Source organism: Empidonax traillii, unplaced genomic scaffold, assembly GCF_003031625.1.
Source record: "Empidonax traillii isolate 1590-97213 ecotype Southwest subspecies unplaced genomic scaffold, ASM303162v1 scaffold1110:size201231, whole genome shotgun sequence".
NCBI classification, from domain to species: domain Eukaryota; kingdom Metazoa; phylum Chordata; class Aves; order Passeriformes; family Tyrannidae; genus Empidonax; species Empidonax traillii.
Window position 1 is genome coordinate 96,521 of NW_020956303.1, and position 21,442 is coordinate 117,962.

The 21,442-nt window shown below is 52.4% G+C and overlaps 2 protein-coding genes across 8 annotated transcripts in view; one reads left to right on the forward strand and one right to left on the reverse strand.

The window, feature by feature from the left end:
- IFT172 (intraflagellar transport 172) overlaps nt 1-12,580 on the reverse strand; it is a 36,111-nt gene extending 23,531 nt beyond the window's left edge. Inside the window, exons 1-15 of one of the 2 annotated variants that reach the window (XM_027905015.1) lie at nt 12,542-12,580; nt 12,268-12,411; nt 12,085-12,197; nt 11,558-11,597; nt 8,980-9,045; nt 8,515-8,594; nt 7,392-7,479; nt 6,341-6,555; nt 6,123-6,246; nt 4,956-5,051; nt 4,212-4,373; nt 2,567-2,620; nt 1,951-2,054; nt 1,213-1,298; nt 597-709 (exon numbers count right to left, since the gene is read on the reverse strand). In XM_027905015.1, coding sequence (XP_027760816.1) covers nt 597-709; nt 1,213-1,298; nt 1,951-2,054; nt 2,567-2,620; nt 4,212-4,373; nt 4,956-5,051; nt 6,123-6,246; nt 6,341-6,555; nt 7,392-7,479; nt 8,515-8,594; nt 8,980-9,045; nt 11,558-11,597; nt 12,085-12,197; nt 12,268-12,411; nt 12,542-12,580 — 1,524 coding nt within the window. Of the gene's footprint in view, nt 1-596; nt 710-1,212; nt 1,299-1,950; nt 2,055-2,566; nt 2,621-4,211; nt 4,374-4,955; nt 5,052-6,122; nt 6,247-6,340; nt 6,556-7,391; nt 7,480-8,514; nt 8,727-8,979; nt 9,046-11,557; nt 11,598-12,084; nt 12,198-12,267; nt 12,412-12,541 lie in introns of those variants that run through there. The other variant, XM_027905016.1, reaches the window with a different exon arrangement.
- Nucleotides 12,581-12,877: 297 nt separating this feature from the next.
- Nucleotides 12,878-20,243, forward strand: LOC114068690 (low density lipoprotein receptor adapter protein 1-like). Of its 6 annotated transcripts, none has more exons than XR_003573644.1 (8): nt 12,878-12,970; nt 14,752-14,894; nt 15,402-15,514; nt 16,430-16,544; nt 16,928-17,000; nt 17,421-17,533; nt 18,465-19,468; nt 19,632-19,744. XR_003573644.1 is itself a non-coding variant. In XM_027905026.1 (8 exons), the coding sequence occupies exons 1-8, from the start codon at nt 12,886-12,888 to the stop codon at nt 19,756-19,758; spliced, it is 819 nt and encodes a 272-aa protein (XP_027760827.1). In that variant the 5' UTR covers nt 12,878-12,885; the 3' UTR covers nt 19,759-20,243. The 6 variants fall into 6 exon arrangements, 4 of the variants coding, with proteins under 4 accessions (XP_027760827.1, XP_027760829.1, XP_027760830.1 ...); XM_027905026.1 differs by having other exon boundaries at nt 18,465-18,514; nt 19,632-20,243; XR_003573645.1 differs by lacking the exon at nt 17,421-17,533.
- The last annotated feature ends 1,199 nt before the right edge of the window (nt 20,244-21,442 follow it).

The following is a 21,442-nucleotide window of genomic DNA, read 5'->3' on the forward strand; positions in this document are numbered from 1 at the left end:
GTCCAGATAAGTAACATCTGTAGCCTCTCCCTTGTCCACTGATGGAGTCACTCCACCACTGGCTTGGTCAGACAGGACATGCCCCTGGTGAAGTTGTGCTGGCTGACCAGAATCCCCTCCCTATTCTCCACGTGCCTTACTACAGCTTCTAGGAGGGGCTGTTCCATGATCTTCCCAGGCACAGGGGTGAAGCTGACACATCAGTAGTTCCCAGAGTACTCCTTTCCACTCCTTTTAAAGATGGGCGCTATGTTTCCCTTCTTCCAGTCACCTGGGGTTTCCCTTGAGTGACAAGACTTTTTGAATATCATAGACATACGTATAGCAGAAGAATCTACAATTTTCATTTTCAGCTGTGATGAGATGAAGCAAGATGTCTAGCAATTAAGTTCAGCATTAGCTATGACTCAAGACCAAACATGCAACACTGCCAGCTCATGCACTCTGGACACAGCCAATCCTTCTCAAAGGAGCAGTCAAAAACTCACGAGTACTTCAGGTGTGTTTCTCACCTCCCTCCCTCCATTCAGACATGTCTGTCTCTACCTCTCCCCAGACACGCCATCCTGCCACATGGCCCAAGGTGCCTGCCTCACCCTCATCTTCTTGTCCCTGAAGAGCAGTTTGTGGCCTGTTTCATTCAGCTCCAGCCAATCGATCTTGCTGTCATGGCTGATCATGCCAGTGCTGTAGCCACCAACAAGGTCCACTTGGGAAGGAAGAAAAGGAAACAGTGTAAGTACCTGACGTACCCCAAAGTGTTGAAAATTCAATGCTGTCCAGTGGGAATCGGGTACCTGGGACCTAATTAGGTGAAAACCCATGGCAAACACACTGTGACATGAAAACCGGACAGTAGTGACATTTTATCTTGATGCCCTCTCAACAGCAACTCTCTCCCGCTGTCTGTGAGCACACACAGCTCATGGGCAGTGCAGGCAGCACAGCAAGCTCGCCATGCTGAGCAGAGTCTGGGTCCAGGCCACAGCCCTGGATACCCACGGCTGTGTCCTTACAGCCAAAAGCAGAACAGCCTGGTCTCCAGTGGGCTGCTGCCAGGCAGAAGGAATGCAAAGGGGAACTTCAGGCATCTGCTGCTTGGGAGAGGGAATATGCAGAGGACCCTCAGGGATATGCTGCCTGGCACAGGAAATGCAAAGCGATCAGGAAGGCTGGCAAAATAAAGGAGAGGGGAGGGAGGGTTACAATCACCTGTTGCTATAGTCTTCATGTCTATCAGGTAAGCCAGTCTCTTGTTCTCCTCCACGCCTCTCTGCCGCCTCTCGTTGATACGGACACTGTAATTTGAAGGGAATAATGACTATTACCATCACTACTCTCAAAATTCACATCTGAATCACACAGATCCTCCCACACCTCCATGCAGTTCCCCCAAGCACATGGAGCCTCTGGCAGCTCCTTGACCTGTGACTCTTGCCCAGTACCTACAGCTGCCTCAAGTGAGCACAAACTTTTCAGACCCATGGCTTTCCCCTAGAAGCTGCCCCTCTGGAACAGGGGTCCCCAACAGCAGATTAGTTGTATCGCTTGCACCTCTGACCAGCCCATGACCCACCCTCCTCTCAAATCAGAAAACAGGGTATGGAAGTTTAGAGGGACAGAGGAGGTCCTGCTGGCAACTGAGTTCCTGATGATGCTGTATCAGGACCAGTTGGATGCAGAACTGCTTGAGAATGTGCACAGGACATCCCTCTTCAACAACAGCCATGCACTAAGCATGGATCAGAGGAAAAGAGGCTCTTATGCTTCTAAAACTTGACAACCAATAGCCAGAAAACTAAACCCACGACTGGTCACTGCCAGACATTGGTTACTCAGCTCCCAGTGTCTGGGGGTAGCATTCTATAGTAGGACACTTCCAAGGTTATATATCTGAGCTCACCCTCAGTCAACTCCTGTGCTGGCAACACAGGCAGGTGTAACCCTTACCTGACAAGATGAGGGTTCACAAACTCTGTGCGGACAGACCCCAGCATGTCATTGCTTCCATATTCCACCAGCGTCAGCTCTCCAGCGTTAAAGATCATGCAGACCTGACAGTGAGAGGGGAAGACACTCTCACAGAAATGCCATGTAGAGACTCACACCTGCCAGTGAGAAGTGTAGAAAAGAACTCTGTGGAACACACATCTAAATTCAAACCCTCTGGGATGAATAAGGAACTGTCCTTGGCTTCCTGCTGCAACTGTCAGCTTTTTCTCAAGGTTGGGGATTCTGGACATATCAGTCCTACAGGAGTCAAGCTGCCCCCTGACAGCTGTATTCTGTATCTCTAACACTCTCTCCGGCTGTTGCTTTTATTGTTCCTCTCTCCTTCAGGGTTATGACTTATGTAACATGTCCACATACAGAGTTTGTTCTGTACCTAGCATGAGAAAAATGCAACTACAAGGGAGGAAGCAGACTGGGATCTGCATGGAGAGGATAAGTCCAGGAAAATTCCAAGAAACAGGGTTTTCCAGAAATGCAGTTTACACTTTTCTAGCCAGCACACATACAGCGTTACTCATCCTTCATGGGGAGCATTCTGTCCCATCCTACTTACGTTCTCATTGTCAAAGAAGAACTTCTCGTTCCCCCCAGATCCTTGCCAGGCCACCTGCAAAGCAATGGCACAGAGTGAGGCTGACAGGCTGGCAGCTCTGGCCAGGACCAGGCTGCAGGCACTGGGGTGCACTGTCCATCTCCCTTCCTCCCAAAACAAACAGAAAGAGTTACACTGCAGAAGGGACCGTGTTCCAGCACTTCAGCTGTCAGCACAGTCAGTCATGCAAATTCCACACTTTCCTCTCCTTTCTTTAACTTCAGCTTCAAACTCCAGTTCTCTGTGTAGTATCTTACTGCCTTCTGGACAAGAGGCCTTTATGTGACCGAGGAATTCTATCCCATTCCTTCTCAGGCACTTCTCCATCTTCCCCAGACCAGCTTTATTATAGAAAGCAGCAAAACCAGCCCCTTTGCCTCGATTATTCTTCTCCACAGAATCAGTGCTACTTCTGGTGGGAGCAGAATCTCCACACTACAGGTAGCTGAAACCTTTCTTTTTTGGGGTCATGCAAGAAGTGACTGATCAGTACAGTGCCAGCGGGAGAACAACTGATTGAGAATTTGAGAAAAGCACTGGAAAATACAAGTGGTACTATAATGACAATAGCCAAGCGGTCAGAGAAGCAGAAAATTGAAAGCCAAAGTTACAGCTGTCCTCTTCCCTCCTGGAGTAAGAGCTCCAAGCCACTGCTCCAACAAAACTCCAGTGAGATGGCAAATGGACACCTCAGAATCCTGTTCCTTCTGAGAAGTGAGTATAGCTGTGCAACTGAAAGAAAAACTCTGTGCAGTAAGATGTTGAGAAACCTGGAAGTTTCAGCCTGTCCAGAATCTCAGTTCCATTACCAAGTATCAACATTCTCCGGCTCAAGTCTGTAGTCAGAGCTCCTGCTCCCAGGGAGACTGATTAGCACACCAGTAGTCTGACTAAAAGTATATGATACCTCTGTGAACAAAGCAAATATGTCCTTGAAGCCTATTTACTACTTTTATCAGATACTGGCCTACTGCCCACATTCTCCTGAGTCGGCACAGGGGCCCAGCACTCTGTGCACTGTGAGGTTCAGGGGAGGAATAACTTTGTCTGAATTGTTCGGCACCAGAAATGACACTGGCAAAAGCTGTGGGACTGCAGGCACAAAAGGTATTCTGGGGGATTTTTTGTTTTGATTTTTTAAAACACAGTAAGATTCACACATTCACATCTGGAATGTACATATGTACAACATCCAGTTTGGGGCCTCCCTGTACAAGAAAGACTGATAAACTGGAGAAAGTTCACCAGACTGCCATCAAGACGCTTGGGGCTGAAGTACTTACACTGCAAAGAGAGGCTGAAGGAATTTGTCTTTTTCAGTATGGATAAGGGAGGGCTTAAGGGACCTCTAATGAGATGATGCCAGGCTTTTTTTGGCAGATGCACCATGAAATGGTGAGAAATGGTCATACAACAGCAGTCAAAATTCCAACAAGACTTGGGAAAAAGCCTTTTCTCCATGAGGATAGTAAAGCATTGGAACACCAAACTGAATGATTCTACAATTCTTTGAAAATAGAGGTATTGTTCCCATGAAGAAATCATACCCTCTGAATTACGAAATCAAGCACTGGACACACAAGAAATGTCACAGATTTCCCAGTACCTCACTGAGCTTGTTGGAGCTGATGTTACCCAGCAGCAATGTATCTGAGGTATGGGCCACCAGATACCTGTCCTTTCCTAATATCTTCACCTCATCGATCTCATAACCATACTGCGATTTCAGCACAACTCGAGTTCCTGTTGAGAGGTTCTTCACGATGGCCTGAAGTGGAGAAAAGCAGTATAAGGCCATACACCCAGGGAGAACACAGACTTCTTGTCCCATGAAAGATAAGGCAGATGATACTTGGATATTTAGATGTCCCCTCACATTATTTCCCTCTGCTTTTTCAAAGAAACCTTACCATTCCTCTGACAGCTGTAGTAATGTGGCACTCTCACTTCTGCCATTTACAAGTTATTAGCCTACTTGGAGGCCTACACAGGTCCCCAAGGACAAGATCCCCTCGGAGAGTCCTGCACTCTCTCCCGTGACTGCAGAGGCGTGCCCAGGCTGCCAGCTCACCCCTACTGCCTCATTTTGAACAAGGTAAATTTGGTTGAAATTAAACCCCTTCAGGAGTCTGCATTTGGCATGGAGGTACCTCACACAAATTCACAAGCTGGGAAATAAACTCCATGGTCTTTGATCCTAGGCAGTTCCCAGCCAGCCTTGGCCCTGTGCCTGGAATATCCTAACAAGTAGCTATGAACAGACTGAAGGTGCAGAATTCTAAACATGTCTAGTTCTAGCAAGCATCCAGTTTCCATCAGGAATTTCATACCTCATTTGATGTTCTCTTACCTGGCTTGGTCCCACGTATGTAATTTCAAATTTATTTTTGTAAATGCTTCTGCGAAGGCAGCAGTCAAACTGTTCAACTCCTCCACACAGCGTGCCCTGAGGACACAAACACACTGTGTGGTCAGTGAACTCTGTGAAGGAGAGATATTCCACACCCTGCTTACACGAAGAGAATCAGAGGTGAGACACAAACCCACCCGTTCTGGCTGTCCTGGAAAACATTTCTCAAGCCCCCAGATGCAGGAGGATCAGCCCTGACTTTCTTGAGACAACAGAAAGATTGATCCATTCTCAGGGAAACAGAGATTACCAAGCACTGGCATGAATGTGGGAAAGGCGGGGTTAAAAATCAACTTTATCCTCATTTTCCCCATCATCCTTCTCAGTTTCCCATTTGTCCCTCCTCTAGCCTCCCAATCTCTCCTCCCTTCCAGCAAATCCCTTTCACCTTTATCTCTTTCTTCATAACATCCCCATTCCTTTCACTGATCTCCTATCCCTTAAGCCCCTTCCCTTTTCTAAAAGTATTTGTTCACATATTCAAAAATTCTTGGTCTGAAAATATTTCAAGGATTTTTGATTGTTGAACACAAAAATATGCAAAAAATACTAGAGGAAAGTATTTTAAGTGTTCAGGAAAAATTTGCAGAAAGATTGAGAGCTTTAAAGAATTATTTAACTTAGTAGAGAAAGGCAGATCAAGGCTCAATGGCTGAAAGTAGAAGAAAGACAACACTGAGCTGAAATCATAGCACAGAAACATAGAGTGTAATTAGCAGCTCCATTTTTATACTGCATCTCACAGGTGCTCAGAGGAAAGAATGCTCCTGAGACTGCTCTGGAGAAGATATGCTGATCTCACCGTACTTATGGGAAAAGAGGAGGGCTGCTGTGGCCAGCAAGCCATCACATCAATGGCCACGAGGTTCCACAACTTTGCAGTCTGCACACCTGACTGCAGCAGTTCCCTGGCACAAGGCCTTGGCCTCTGTCCAGGCCATGGTGTAACCACATCACCTGCACTGCATCCTCAGGTGACAGTATGACCCTGCTCAAAGCCCTCTCCGTACCACACCACTTTGTTCCATGCATGAGCACGTGTAAGGCTGCAGGGATGTCCCTGGTATGGGACTTCACGACTCAGGGCTGCTGACTGATGGTACAAACCGCACAGATCCGTGAGCCGTCCCTCTTCCACGCCAAAGCTGTGATAGTGTACAGGTGAGCTATTTCTTTGGGCTTGCCTTCCTCCCAGGCACTGCGGCGTGGGCTCCAGTTCAGAACCCGTAACCTGTGAGAGAAAGGAGACAGCAGAGGTGTAAACTGTGTACAGCTGACAAAAGAAGCACTATAAAGGGGAGACTTCTCCATCAGGTACACGGTACCTGTCATAGCTGCCAATGACAACGGACTGGCCACCAGGACTGGTGGCTGCGGTGGTGAATTCCTTCTCCGAAAAATCCCGGCTGTAGTCAAAGGTTTGAATCACATTGCCTTCCTTCCCATAAGCAACAATCTTCTTGTCACATCCTGCAGCCACAATGCTGTTGGAAGCCCAGGCAAGGGCATAAGGAGGACAGGGATGCACCACCAACTTACCCTACAACAGACAAAAACACCCTGAATACCTGAATGGCCCCAGCCCCCACCTGGCCTCTGTACTCAGCTATCCCAGTGAGACCAGTATGGGCCCTTCTGTAAAGCCCAGTTCTTGAGGGCAGCTTTGTCCACTTGCCCCAGTCTGCAGGAAGACAGAAACCAGAACTGAGTGATGTATCAACTATGCCATTCATATAACTGTGAGAGAAGATTCCTGATACCAGTAAGAAGAACAATACCATTAACCAAACTGGAATTGAACTCCCAACATAGTTGAGCATAGATGGGCCTTCAGCATATCACAGCAGCGAGCAGTCATGCTCAAATTGCTTGAAGTGGAGAGAAGAGATCTGAGAACAGCATTCCCTTCACCACAACTTGAAGCACAGAGAGATTCTCGGCAGAGGAGCAGGAGGCTCAGCAGAATGCTGGGTGTCCAAAGACAAAGTGTGAGGCTGAGATTCAGGGTTAACTGGAATAACTACACACTGCTTAGCATGGAAATGACAATAGCTATTCCCTGGAACCCTACCTATTCAAGCATTGTTCTCCTGGACACTTAACATCAGATCTTTTCTGACTCCTGGACAGCCTTATGCCTCATGCACAAAAGCGTAACTTACCATTCTCTTACCACCACCTTCAGTGTATTCCAAAGCATCTAGTCACTGTTCTGCCTCCTTCAGTGCTTCCCAAAACCTCTGCTAGTAAGCACAGCCTGTAGTTCCTCTCCAGCCTTGCACTCCCTCCACAGCCTGATCCCTTCCCACAGCTCTCAAGCTGGGGAGCAGGCTGTGCAAACAGGAATTTTGTTCATTGAAGAAGGATCTTTGATACCTGTGATTCACCTGAGCCCTCATCATCAAAGAAGAAGCGCACTATGGTTCCATCTGCATGGCCAGACAGGATTCCCTTCCCTGACACACTGCAGAAAAACAAGACAGGATGATGCAATGTTGCAGTAAGATTTGCACCTTTATTTTCATATCCCTGGCCACAGGAGCCAGTCCCACGGTAACAGCTGACGTTCCTCATCAAAGGAACCTTCCCCAAAGACAAGAAGAACATATATCAAGTACCTGTACCAGTGTCTGTAAAACAAAGCAGACAAAAGTACAGAGAGTGGAGACTGGCCAGTTAAGTATCTTTATCATGTAAAATCACAGTTACCAACTTTCTGTGTTACTAAAACCCAGAGGCTGAGTGACCTTCAGTGGAATAGTGACTCTGCACACATGCTCTTGAAGCAAGGTGTATCAAACAGCCCTTGCACTGGAACTGCTCCAGAAGTAAGGCTGTATATTGTGACACTGGGAACCCCTAAAAGAAACATAGCATAGAAAAAAAACATCTGGGCAAACACTCCATGCCTAAGTCCATTATTTGTAGTGTTAATGTCTTGTACTTGATGATTCCAAGATTCAAGGACAAAATACAAATACTATGGACACAGTGACAATCCAGAAATCACACATCTGTCACCAGAATGACAGCATTTAGTGAAGATCCCACTGCTAGTGGATTTTCCTATTTCCTAAAGTACTTTATGGGTATTTTCCTAATTACAGTCCCATCACAGTTTTATCTGGTGGAATATTTTTACCTTTCTTTTAGCCCTTAAACTCGATTAACGTTTGTAATTAGATAGATGAAGATGATGAATGCAATCCTTATAATGTCACAGATTAAAATACATCAATGTATGTAAGGAAACTCATGGAGACTTTCATCCTGAACTGTGCCTGAGGGGCAATCAAACTGCACAGGCCACTGTAGCACAACCAGATACCAGACTTTAGGAAGGAATTCCTTCTGGAGAGTACAGGATGTTATTATCTTGACAAGCAACTGACAGCAAGAGGACACTGGCAGCCTCCCATACTGGCAGCAGTTATGCCAGGCCAGCAGCGGGTAGGACACGAAGCCAAAGCAGGGCAAGCCAAAGCAATGCCATACTCACTTGGAAGTTAGCGAGACCACGTAGGAATCTGTCCCATAAATGGTGGAAGACTTGTTGTTCTTTGTATTTGCTAAACGAACCTGAGAGAGAGAATTTGATCAATGTTGCTTCTGTCTGCAGAAGGTGGATCTTCCCCAGTGTAACGTTCCCAGAGGTTTCCCAGTCCGTGACCAGCACCAGAAATCACAGGAAGCTCACTGCCTTCTGGGAGGTTGGAGAAGTGGAAAAGTTGGAGTCACACTTCCACATTTCTAGAAGGGCTTGGGAAAAGAACCAAGTGATCCAATAGAACCTCCAAGGACTAGCTGGGAACCAGAAAATTCAAGTCCACAGTGTAATCTCTTTGTTGCTATTCCATGCTCAGTGCCACATGTTGATGGCTCTTGCCTGCACAGCTCAGGTGCTTGCACGCCCTGGCAAACTCAGCATGGAAAAAAAACCCAGGCAAATAACAAGTTTCTCTACCTTTCCTTCAGCAAGACCAAAGACAATGACATTCTCCGCTGGCCACAATAAGCAGGTTACAGCACTCTGCCAAGGAGGAGGTAAAAAAAGAGGTTAGTAGCTCCATCCTACTCAGCTTCCTGCCCCACTTCCACCTAAGACAGCTCATGAACAGTGACACCACTCAGGCCAGGAGAGATGGGGCATTTGGCAGACCTTACAGTAGGGTTGAGACCCTGCAGGCTGAAGTTTAAACTACATAATAGTGAGCTAGGGCAAAGTAATGGGCTCAGGAGGGCTAAGGGAGGGTAACAAAGTGATACTGATGTGTTCAGAATGGAGCTCTTCTGAGAGCATTACTTACTGAACAGGGGTGTGGTTTTCCACGTGCTGTGGCTGAATGTACAAAATCATGACTGTTTTAAAAGGTTTTTTGCAAGTAGTATAAAACTTAAAAATAATGTGACTCTGTCAGCTTCTCTAATAGCTATGAGAATACTTGCATGCTGGATCTTCATTTGATGAATCAGAAATAGCCTTTGTTTTTTCACTGACAAGCAATATGGTTATTAGACACTACTAAATCCAAACCAAAGGTATTCCCAAAATCTGAGGTGGGATCAGGATAAATAAAGCCAACCGCAAAAGTCAACTGTAAGAGAGGGCCAAGAGAGCTAACAAAAGCCCTTCACATTTACCCTGCAGAACTCCAGTCAGTAAGAAGACTGGTGTTTGTCACCGTGCCACCAGCACCAGTCTCACTGGCTCCTCTGTCCCATCTTAAGCATCTGGGGCTGTTTTAGATACATTTACACCCTCATTTACTCATTTCACCTATCCCCACTCTGATCATTCATAGCAGCAAACACAGCTACAATCAGGCAACAAAATGTCCCATGGTACCCAAACTGTTCATAATTAAGATGTACAACCAATGACCAAGACCCATTTTCACTACCACTGTTTCCCGGGAATCTGTGTATTTCCTTCATTATCTGGCAGACTCTTGTTTTCAGTCTAACACAACAAAAGTTTGGGAAAAAGCCTCACAAGTGGGAATTTACTCACTGCTTCTGCAAAGCAGTCACACTTGCACACACTTGTCCCAGCCCTCAAGCAAGAGGCCTGGCTTGCCAGCAGGGCTGAACAGTGCCACAATGATCACTGGGTGTGTAAGAATGCCTAGCGGCAGAAGAGGGAAAGGGATCAATAAATGATGTCTCATATTGACTGAACACACGAAAAATTTGTAAATAACAGGAGAAAGCTGGACACAGTGGTAAAAAACCACACATATAGCACAAGAAAAAAATAAAGGATTTATTTTGTTAGAAATGGTAGAAAAGGCATGGAGAAATGAGAGAATGAGAGAAAAAAAAATCACCGAACTGCTACATTAGAAATACAAAAACTTGTATGCATGCTGTGCACAGCATTCAAGCTTGTGAGGGGCGAGCAGGCTTCCACCAGGCTGTTAGACAGAAGGGCAGGTAGCCAGCAGTACACAAGGAAAGGGCTCTCCAGGGAGGCTACAGGTGTCCACACCTGCCATAACCACCCTGTTCGGGAAAGAGCCTCTTGCTCTCTTTTCCTCATGACACTCTATTCCAGTGTCATGACCAATCAGTGCAGCAGCTCAACCAGAGAGAAACAGAGGCTGACCAGCAGCTTTCTTATTGCCCGAGCCACAGAATTCCAAGAGTTCCCCTCCCACAGCCAGAAGAGAGCACTCAGAGAGGCTGGGGGGGTTCCTGAGCCACCCTAAAAGCAGCCACAGTGGTGGGCCATGACTCAACTCCAAGATGTAGGCTTTCAGCCCACAGTCTGAGGCTGCCCTTCTTCTGAGAGACAGCTTGAGAAAGCCTGGCACAGAAATGCCAGCAATTCCACCAGGAGCAGCTCTGTGTTCCCAGGGATCTGGACAAGAAGGATTCCTGCTACCTAACAGAGAACTTCCTTGGTGACATGAAGAATGTGGGTGTCTTGGTGTGGTGGCACTTGCCTGGAAAGCCTTAGGCAGCTGCTGGACTTCTGCCTCTGAACATAAAAGTAGTCAGTGTAATAAATATAATAATAATAATTATTATTATTATTATTATTAACCGGGCAGACTGCTCTCTAACAGAGGCAGGCAGAGCCAGAGCAGCAGAACATGAAGGTGGTCAAGGAGCAAATTCGACTGAAATCACAAACCTGAGGTCCTTGAACATGTGGAAACTGCATATTTTGAATTCTGCACACTTTACATTTTGTTTAAAAGGACTCTTGGGGTTTAGAGTTGCTAACCTGTGAAAAACGGTTGGATGCTGAGTCTTTCCCAGTTTTCCCTTTCAATTCCCCTAAAATATTCTGTCCACTGATGTCTAAAATAGTCCCCAAAGTTTTGTAACGGACTGCACTGATCATTCAACGATTAACTATGGTGTTGTACCCAGGAATTAGGAAGCCTCTGAAGCTTGGTGAGCAATACATGTCTCAAAATGTAGAGATTCTCTTAGGATCTACCTGCATCTTTTGGAGATCAAGTACAGTTTGGCCAAGTTTGTCTTTTCCTACATATGCTGGAGAAAATGGAGTCAAACAGGAGCCTGAGTCTCACCGTTTGGATGAACTTGTTGCATATCACCTTCTTGTCACCCCTGCAGAAAAAGGTAGACAAAAATTACTATCAGCTAGGTTGGCAATACTGCTCATTCTGGTCACTCCACCGCTTGTATGCAGTCTGCTTTGGTACTGCCAACAAAAGCTGCTGAAGTTTTGCATGCTGCTTGTGTATCACAACTTTAGGCAGAACATCAAAAAGAACCCAAACTTTTGAGCTTCCAAAATTCTGGTGATCTGCGTTTCTGTGTCTTTAGCACAATTCACGCCAGCAAATGAAGCTGCAATGGGGCAGGTGTGTGCCACAGCTACACATCTGTGACACAGGGGTAGACAGCCATCTGGCTGCATGTACTGACAGGGCTCCAGAGGGGCTGCGCCAAGGAAACCTCACCGGCTGTTCCCCACGGACAGTGTGGCTGCATGACTCCCTGCGAGTCAGCTGAGCGTGCCAGGGAGAGGATCAGGCCCGGGGAGCCCACTGCAGGGCGGGACAGAGCGTGCTGGACCTCACCACAGACTCACCACTCCTCGCCGATCCTGTACACGTAAACAATGTTGTCCGTCTGCCCGATGGCCAGTTTAGTGGAGTCTGGGGAGAAGGCCATGCCTTTGACCACGTAGCTCTTCCTGCCGTACTGCAGAGAGAGTCGGTGTGAACGGGGGAAGGTCGGCAGCCCCGACGCCGTCCGGCCTCGGGTCCCTCACCTTGGCGTCGGCCGGCTTGGTGGAGAACTTGTCGCGCCGCTCTCCCTGCTCGTCGTAGAGCAGCACCACGCGCTCCGCGGTGCACACGGCGAACCGGGCGCTGCTGGCGGACCAGGCCATGCAGGTCACCCGAGCCGTCCCGTCCTGCGGGCACACACACAGCTCAGCGGGTACACAGCCGGAGGGCCCGGCCCGCTTCCCCCGGCCCGGCCCTCCCCAGCCCGGCCCGGCCCGCTTCCCCTGGCCCGGCCCGGCCCTGCCGGCCCAGCCCGACCTGGGGGACCAGCAGGGTCCGCACGTGCCGCAGCTGCATCGCGCCCTACTCCAGGAACGAAGCTGGGGCCGGGAAGATCCAACGGGCCCGCCTCGCTGCCGCTACCCCCGCCGGCTCCGCTTCGGCCCACCCCCGTTGCCGCGCAACCCCGGCGCCAGCGCCGCGCTGACGCGAGTGCGCCGAGCCCGCGGGGACCGACCCCCCCGCCGACAGCGGCAGGGCTGGGCTGGGCTGGGCTGGGCTCGGGCTTCGGCTCTGGCTCGGGCTCGGGCTCGGGCTCCGGCTCCGGCTCCGGCTCCGGCTCCGGCTCCGGCTCCGGCTCGGTCTCGGGCTCCGGCTCCGCCATGGAGGCGCTGCGGGCAGCGGGGCGCGCCGTGCTGCGGAGCCCGCGCCTCGCCCGGCACGGCCTGGGGCTCCGCCGACGGCGCAGTGAGTGCGGGAGGGCATCGCTCCGGGAGCGGAGCGGGCAGAGGCCGGGCATCGCTTCGGGAGGGGAGCGGGCAGGGACTGGGCATCGCTCCGGGAGGGGAGAGGGCAGGGGCCGGGCATCGCTCCGGGAGGGGAGAGGGCAGGGGCCAGGCATCGCTTCGGGAGGGGAGCGGGCAGGGGCCGGGCTTCGCTCCAGGCGGGGAGCGGGCAGGGACCGGGCATCGCTCCGGGAGGGGAGAGGGCAGGGGCCGGGCATCGCTCCGGGAGCGGAGCGGGCAGAGGCCAGGCATCGCTTCGGGAGGGGAGCGGGCAGGGACCGGGCATCCCTCCGGGAGGGGAGCTCGCAGCTCGGCGAGGTCGGTCTCGGTTGCGGCCGCTGCCCTCCGAAGGGAGCGGTGCGGGTGCGGCTACGCCGCGACGCGGAGCCTCGGGGCGAGGGGCTGGAGGGCCGGGAGAGCCCGGGGCCGGGGCTGGGGACACAGCGGCGCTGTGGCGCTCGCCGAGCTCTCCCTGCCCCACTCCCCTGGCTGCCGCCACTTATCAACCGAGGCTGCCCGCGCCGGGGGCTGACGGACCCAGGCGGCCGCGGCAGACGCTGGAACATGCTGGGCTGCACCGGAGCCCTCCCCGGCCTGCAGCGAGTGTGCCAGGCCTGTCCGTGCTGTGCGAGCCACGGACCCATCCATGGAAGTGTTCGAGGCCAGGCTGGATGGGGCTTGGAGCAACCTGTGATAGTGGAAGGTGTCCCTGCCCATGGCAGTGGGTGGAACTGGATGAGCTTTAATGTCCTTTCCCACCCAAACCACTCCATGATTTCATGACCCCTCAGGCACCCCGTGCCAAGGGAGGGCTGTGTCTGGCTGTTCTCAGTCACAGCTGCCCAAAGACTTTGCTGGAGCAGCAGTGCTGACCCTGGCGCGCATGGACTGTCCTCAGAGTTCAGAGTGACACAGGGCTCTTCTGACTGGGGTGGAGGTCACCAGTGCCTGCGTGACACCAGGCAGGCTCCCTGGCAGTTGTCACCTGTGAAGGAATATGCTGTGCAAATAAGGTCTCCTGATTTCCCTGTGGGTTCAGATTATTCCAATTATGAGTTGGACCCTTCTGCAAGTGTGCCAGTAATGCTCAGGGAGCTAATCCCAGGGAAGAGGTGAAAATAACCCTGAAATGTATTAGCTTAGCATGAACAGTACATACCGAGGCAATTCCCAGCTCTTTCTTAACACAGCATCTCTGAAGTGCGGTTGCTTCCCAGTTACTGCAGCTCAGATCCCGAGTGCTGGCTAAACTGCCCCTTCCCTGGCAGCCTGCTACTGCCAGTGGGTTTGGTTTGCTTACACTGGGGCAACCTGGGGTTTTTGATCTGAGTGGCAGGACTACTGCTGCTTCTGAGGTGTGCCAGCAGCTCAGGTGGGTGAGATGAATGCACCACTGAGAACATTTCATTTGTAACGAAACAGATGAGAACCAGGAACACAAGGTTTGTGCAGACAGCAGTGAGTACTGTAGCATCCTCAGTTGTGTGCAGATATGCAGGAGCTGTCTGTCTGTGCTGATAAAGCCTACATGTCCAGGATGGAGGACTAAAGCTTTGAGGGTGAACTGTCTTCTCCTTCTGTTCCTCTTATGAGAGTGTCACAGAGCCAGGAGAGTGTCTTGCTGAGATCAGGGAGCAGCACTGCTGTGGGAAGCTCTGAGGCTTTCAACAAGGTGGGGTGGCCCTGCAGGCACTAGCTGTGAGGCTGCTGGCACATGGCTTCCATGGTGTTTTGTCTTTGCAGAGCTTCCTGAGAGCTGGGCCGATATGCAGGAGCCACTGCTTGAGGGGATGTGCTTCACCCTGAAGTATCTAGGCATGACTCTGGTAGAAAAACCAAAAGGAGAAGACATGGCTGCCGCTGCCATTCGCAGGATTGTGGCCACGGTGAGACCCAGCCCTGGGGCCCTGCTATTCCAGGGTCAGAGCCCAGCCCCTGGATGCCCACAAGTGTCCGTGTCCTAGCCCTGAGCTCCAGGCATTGTGCCCTTCCCAGGAGTAGGGTGGTGTGCAGGAGGCTGCTGGTCTCTGCCTGTGTGCTGTGGAGAAGCTGCCTTCCTGCAGGACAGCCCCCACCACCTGCTCCCACACCTGAACTCAGCTGGGAACAGAGCTGTGCCTGTCACAGCACGGAGGAGAGGGTGAAATACTGGGGGAGGTGGAATCTATCCCTTCCTGTGTGCATGGCAGGAGTGTGAAGAGATTCCAAGAGTGTTCTGTGCAGGGCATGCCTGATCTCCAGGCTCTGCTATCCCATCCCTACTGCAGGAGCCTTTGCAGCAAGGGTCCAAGTGGGTGACACTGTACAGAGTGTGGGGGGCTCCTTCCAGCAAGGAGGTGAGGTAAAGACCCTTGCCAGGTTTGCAGAGATTACCAGTGTCTTTCCACTGCCAGGCACGGGTGGGAGCTCGCAAGTTCCAGAAGGTGATTCTGACAGTGTCTCCGAGGGGCATCTCACTGCAGGATGCAGACACAAAGGAAATGGTGGAGAACGTCTCTATCTACAGGTGGGCATGGCATGGGGGGACAGCCAGCAGCCAGCTGCCAACTGGAGACTGATGGGATGTTGGGCAGCCAGGGAGGGCTGGGCCATCTGTCGGCAGTACCTTTAAGCTTAGGTCTTCCTCTGGCTCCCTGAGGTCTGTTCTCTCTCCCTGCTGTGCTCCCAGAACTGCCTGGGGCCTGAGTGCAGGCAGGGTCCTGGGTGGCCTTGAGTTCATCTGCCTGTCTGTCATCTCCTTGCACCCTGCATGTCTCTTCTGGCTTTCAGCAGGATGTTGAAGCTGGTGGTTGGAAAGCCTCACAGTTAGGACAGGACTGTATGTCTGCCACCACTACCCTTCTGGCTGCAGGATGCCAGAAACTGCAGCTTATTTGGGCTGCCTAAAAGCAATTGCTGTGAGAGCTGATGTTGATTTTTCCTGCTGCCAGCTGTCCTTTGGCTGGGTTAGGTGTTTGTGGGTGCTGGGTGTGAGGGAAGCGTGGCTGCAGGCTGGTGACTAGATGGGAAACAGAGACAGGACATCTCTTTGCTGTAAAATTTGGGTCTCATCACCAGAACTGATGTGCCAGGTCAGACCATCTCTCTGCCTTGCCTCCAGTTGTGTCCTTGGAAGCAGTCACTCACCCTTCTGTGCTCCCCTTGTCTCAATGCTTGAGTTCACACATTGGGCTGATCTGGGCATCAGAGGACCATGGAGCACACTTGGGTGGGTGCAGGAGAGAATGCCTGTGGATCCAGTGATCTCTTACCTGCTGCAGGTGCCAAGCAGTCTCAGGCCCTTGCTAGAGGATTGGGCTGCCTGGCCAGCTCGGACAGGTGACTGCCTCAGGTTGTCAACAGTGCTTGCTGATGTGCTGGGAGTGCAACAGAAGCCCCATGCTGGGGCCCCAGAGTGCCCTGACAGCTCCTCTCTCCACAGGATCTCCTACTGCACAACAGACAAACTGCAGAACAAAGTCTTCGCTTATGTTGCCCAGAGCCAGGAGAGTGGGGCGCTGGAGTGCCATGCCTTCCTCTCACCCAAGAAGAAGATTGTAAGCACTTCCCTTCTGCTCTTGGCTCTGTGAGGTAAGGGTGGGAACAAGGCCCTACCTTCTCCCCCTTTGGTGAGGGAAGGCCCTTCCCTCTGTGCACCTCAGCTGGATTTGGAGCCAGGGAGCAGGTGTGCTCACGTGCTGCAATGACAGGGAGTGAGCAAAGGGTAGTTTCCTGTCCCAGCTCCTGGGGATCTCCTCTTGGGCGTGGCTGTCCCCCAGGAGCAGACAGACACAGCAGTGAGCTCTGGCCTTTCATCTGTATGTTCTGCAGGAAAAGGCAGCGAGGGATGCTGGCGGGGTCTGGGATTTCATGGCAGTGGGGTTGTCCTGGCTTGAGGGCCCAGACGGAAGCAGACATTCCCTCTCCTTCATGTACGTAGGCACAGGCTGTGACTCTGACCGTGGCCCAGGCCTTCCAGATGGCTCTGGATCTCTGGGAAGCAACACATGCAGGTAGGAGGAATTTCTCAAATGTATCCCTCTGCATAGCCCTGGGATCAAGGTCCCTGCTGTGGGACCCTGTCCTGGGCTGTGTGGAGGGGAGCTGACTCGCTGCCTGGCTGGTAAAATACACCAGGCGGGGAGAGTGTTGTCCCTGTGGCTGTGTTTCTCTGCCACTGCCCCATCTCTGGTTGGGGTGGGGTGGGAGGCATCCCTGCTCCTCATGCTGAACTGCTCTGCATCGCTGAGCTGGAGCCCTTCTCAGGGCACAGTGGTACTTGCCCTGAGCAGTGATTCCCCCACCCTTGTTTGCACCCTCCCCACAGCACAGTGGGGATTCCCTGTCCTTTGCCCAGGGTCCTGCCTGTACATCCCCAGCTGGGCTTTTTCCAGGTTACAGGCACTAACTCTGCTACTTTTGCCCTGTCCCAGGCTCTAGGCAGGATCAGCCCTTTCTCCCTTCATGTGTCATGGAGAACAGTGAGCCCGGCAGACCCCATGAGCCAGCCCCCCGGGGGAGCCCTCCCTTCAGACACCAGTTTGGGGTACAGTATGTGCAAGTCTGGCCCATGCCCAGGGATGTTTGGAATTAGGGCAGGAACAGAGTGATCCTTATGCAGCTCCTTCCTCCTGCCCTCCCAGGGCCCTGTTGATACCTGAACAGCCCCCATCACACATGGCAGCGTGACTTGAGGAAGAGCACTGTGCTCGCACAGCAGGTGCGGTTCCTCAGGCTCTTTGCTCCAGAAGCTCTGCTGTCAGGCGCAGCACTGCTGCAGCCTCATCCCTGTTCTGCTGGCCCTGTCACACAGGGAGCTGGACCTGTGCTGCACACCTGGTGCCATGGCTAGGGGGGAGAGCTGCCTCTAAACGAGAGGACCCTTGGGTCACCATCCTGCCAGCCTGGGCTAAGGCGCAGCCCTGCCTATCTGCACAGCATCTCCTGCATGGCCACAGCAATTGCAGCATTGCCATCTTGCCAGGTTCACTATGTCCCTGCCCAGGAGACTCTGGATGCTTGGTCCTTGGCCTCATGCTTCCAGTGCAGGTCCAGCCTGGCAGTGCTTGGGGTTGTACCTACATGCAGCCTGCTCACGGTGGTCTCTGCCTGCCCTCCCACTGCAAGGTGTGGCCACCCACCACTGTCTCTGGGCAGAGGTGTGCTGTGTCAGCAGCTGTGTCAGTGTAGTCCCTGCTCACCACCTGCGTTTGGGGCATTGCTGCTGCATGGAGCCATGGTCTGTCTGTTCCTTGTGTGCCTCTGTGCTTGAGCCCAGAGGGTTCTGGCAGTCCAAGTCTTTCCCACTGTGGGAACCCTTTGTGCCGTGTGTGAGGGAGTGAGTGACTGTCTTGTGAAGGGGCTGGGCACTGCCCTGCTGCTCCAGACAGGCCCTGAGCAGCCTGGCCTCACTTCTGGCAGAGACCTGCCCCTGCAGGGAGATGTCATGGTATTTTTTTTGTTTGTTTGCTTGCCAGGAGGAGGAAGAGGAGGAGGAAGATGATAATGTTGGTGAAACCTTATCTGGGTAGGTGGTGAGCTGCTTCTTCCTTTCAGACATCTAATGCACCCTGTCTTGTTTCCTTTTCTCTCCTCCATGCAAGGGGAGCTGCTGGGGCCATGGACATGGTGGGATCATGGAGGAGAGCTGAATGGGACCAAGCAGAAGCTTCACACTCTTTCTCCGTCTCTGTCAGTTGAGAGCTCAAGTGAACAGGGGGCTGAGCTGTGGAGGAACAGACCTTGCAGTCCAGCTTTTGCAGTGGAGCTATGGGGGTCAGATGGTGACCCCCAGGGTGCACCCAGAGATGTTTCTTGTTCTGTTTCTGCCACTCTTTGTTGATGCCAGCCTGTCCAGACATGCCTCTCAGATGGGACTCAGAATTGCCCCCTTCCTCTCACTGATTTCCCTGGGGCTTGGACCAGGATGGAGGCTTGGTCATGCTGACTTCTGCGTGGACTGGGGCTGTGGGCTGAGCTTGATGGTGTCTGTCCTGTGCTGGGGAGGAGCTGATGGAACCAGTCCAGCAGTGGACTGTTAATCTGCAGGTCTTTGCAGAAGTGCAGTGTGAGAGGCCTGTTTCATCGTGGCTGTTCTCCATGTGCATGGCAGTGCCAGCCAGCTGGGATCTGGCAGTGCCACATGGCTGAGCCTGGGCTGAGCTAGTGCCAGCCAGGAACCAGCACATGCACAGATGGGAGCTGTGTGCACAATCTGAGGAAATGGCGGCCCTTTGGACAGGGGGCTCCTGATGGGAAGGAGATGTGGCTATGCAGTCTCAGATCAGGCAGGTCTGGGGAGGGAGTTTGGTAGCAAATGGGCTTAAGGCCTTCTGCACTCCCAGTGCCCGATGCTGCCTGCCTTGTTGGGGTCAGGAGCATGCAGTGTCTCTCAGGAGGCCATGCCTGGGATATGATAGGTGCTGTGTTCTCTTCCAAAGCAGCATGGAGGAGCTGGGGAGGGGAGCTCATAGCCCAGCAGGTAAGTTCCTTCCTTCAGTGCTGCATTGGCTCATCTCCCAACATGTCCTCTGCAGGGGGAGGGGGTTGATGCTCACCTGGGAAGGTCTGCTTCCCCTCCCAGGCTGTGCTGGGCTCCCAGCCTCATGTCTCACGGTTTGCCATGTCTTCCTCTTGCTTTTCAGAATTAACACCTCTTGTGCCCCGAGCACGCTCTCCTACAGCACAGCTACTGTGCTATCAGCTGGGGCACTCCTCAGACAGCTGGACAGGGCTGGGAGGGGTTGGAGACCTCCCCACCTCTGGCCCTAGGACTGCTGGCCCCAAGACTCCCCTGGGCTAAGCCAAATCTCTGCAACAATGAACCGGCCACTCAGGATTCACCCTGTGCCTGCACCCGGGCCAGCCAGTGCCTGCCCCTACCCTGGCACTGCCGTCTGGGCACGGGGGCTGCCAGCACCGCTGCCATGGAATGCACAGGCTGTGACACCCGCTCCTTGTCCTGCTCTGCCTGCATGAAACGCCTAAAGCTGCAGCTGCTCCCAGCTCAGGCTGGGGGACCTGTGCTCCTCACTCTGCCTGCTCCCAGGCCACACACAAGACCACTCCAAGTGCTCTGAGCCTGCTGGATGCAACCAGTGCACATCCTCAGGGAGCAATAGCTCTTGGCCTGGAGCAGTGTGTGAGGAAGGCCTTGCCCCTGCAGTTCAGCCCCACACCCTCTCATGAGTGATATGAGCTGGTTTTTAAAGGAAAGCTCTGCCTTTATAGAGAAATAAACCGAGTTTTTTACTGTTGTTGTGTAGGTTTGAGTGCTGGATAGGTGCCATGCACAAGCATGAAGAGTACTGTGTCTGCTGCACTGTGTGTGGTGAGGCTCACTGTGCCCCGAGCTCATGGAGCCTGGAGCTCCCACGTCTTTCTCAGCTGCAAGCCATGAGGGAGCTGTTCCCCCTGTGCTGAGGTCCACTGGGATGGAGGGTGCCCTTGTGACCTGGGAGGAGCTGTCCAGGCTGTGCTGGACTGGTGTCTTGCACAGCTGTAAATGCTGCACCCCAGCTGTACTCTGCACAGGCAAGCCATTCACTTGGTTTCCTTCCCCAGACAGAGCAGAGGAGGCTGCAGCCATCAGGAGATCTGGTCTCTCTGTCAAGTAACAGCTTGCAGCTATGTTCTGGCTGAGGCCCTCACTGCTAGGTTCCTGTCACATCTCCACACCGCTCCCCTTCTCAGGCTGCTGGCACTGACAGCTCAGTCAAGCAGCAATCACTGGCTGCAGCCGTGGTGGCAGGGCCAGTCTCCTAGCAAGTGCCACAGGAAGGTGCCATGAGAAGGCTGGCACTGGGGAGGCTTGGAGTGTCATGTGAAGGCTGGCATCAGGGAGGCTTGGGGTGCCATGGGAAGGCTGGCACTGGAGAGGCTTGGAGTGCCATGGGAAGGCTGGCACTTTGGAAGCTTGGGGTGCCATGGGAAGGCTGGCACTTTGGAAGCTTGGGGTGCCATGAGTCAGTCAGGAGCTGTGCGCTGTTTTTCTCACTTGGGGTTTTGCATACTGAATCTGGTCTCATGCCCTTCCTCCCTCAGCTGAGGGCACACAGCAACCTGTAAGTGTAGTTAGAGTCAGCAGGTCATTGTCAGGCCCTCTGCTTCCAGCACTCATGTCTGCAGTTCCCTGCTCCCCTGCACTGCCATGGTCTGAGAAAGAAGAGGTGGCTTGGGGCTTGGGGGTTTTTTACATGAGGGAAGTCTTTTTTGCTTCAACACCACATCCTGATTTTACATTCAGTGTCAGACCTTTGTGTTCCTTTCTTCATTTGGCCCCAACCAGTGCATTTTGACAATTTTTTGTGCCTTCCCTAGTTCCTTATCTCAGCTGCAAAAGACCCGGGTTCGATTCCCGGTCGGGGCCCCTCCCCGGGCAGATGGAGCTCCTTAGCCCGTAAGGCAATCCATCTACGTCCTGAGGACCTCGCTGCCACCGTCCAAGCGTGCTTGG

Excerpts from the sequence above, each read along its gene's own strand:
- LOC114068690 (XM_027905026.1), top strand. The coding sequence starts at position 12,886 with ATGGAGGCGCTGCGGGCAGCGGGGCGCGCCGTGCTGCGGAGCCCGCGC. Across the intron at positions 15,515-16,429 it reads GAGAACGTCTCTATCTACAG|GATCTCCTACTGCACAACAG; the intron begins GTGGGCATGGCA and ends CTCTCTCCACAG. Across the intron at positions 17,534-18,464 it reads CCTTCAGACACCAGTTTGGG|GAGGAGGAAGAGGAGGAGGA; the intron begins GTACAGTATGTG and ends TTTGCTTGCCAG.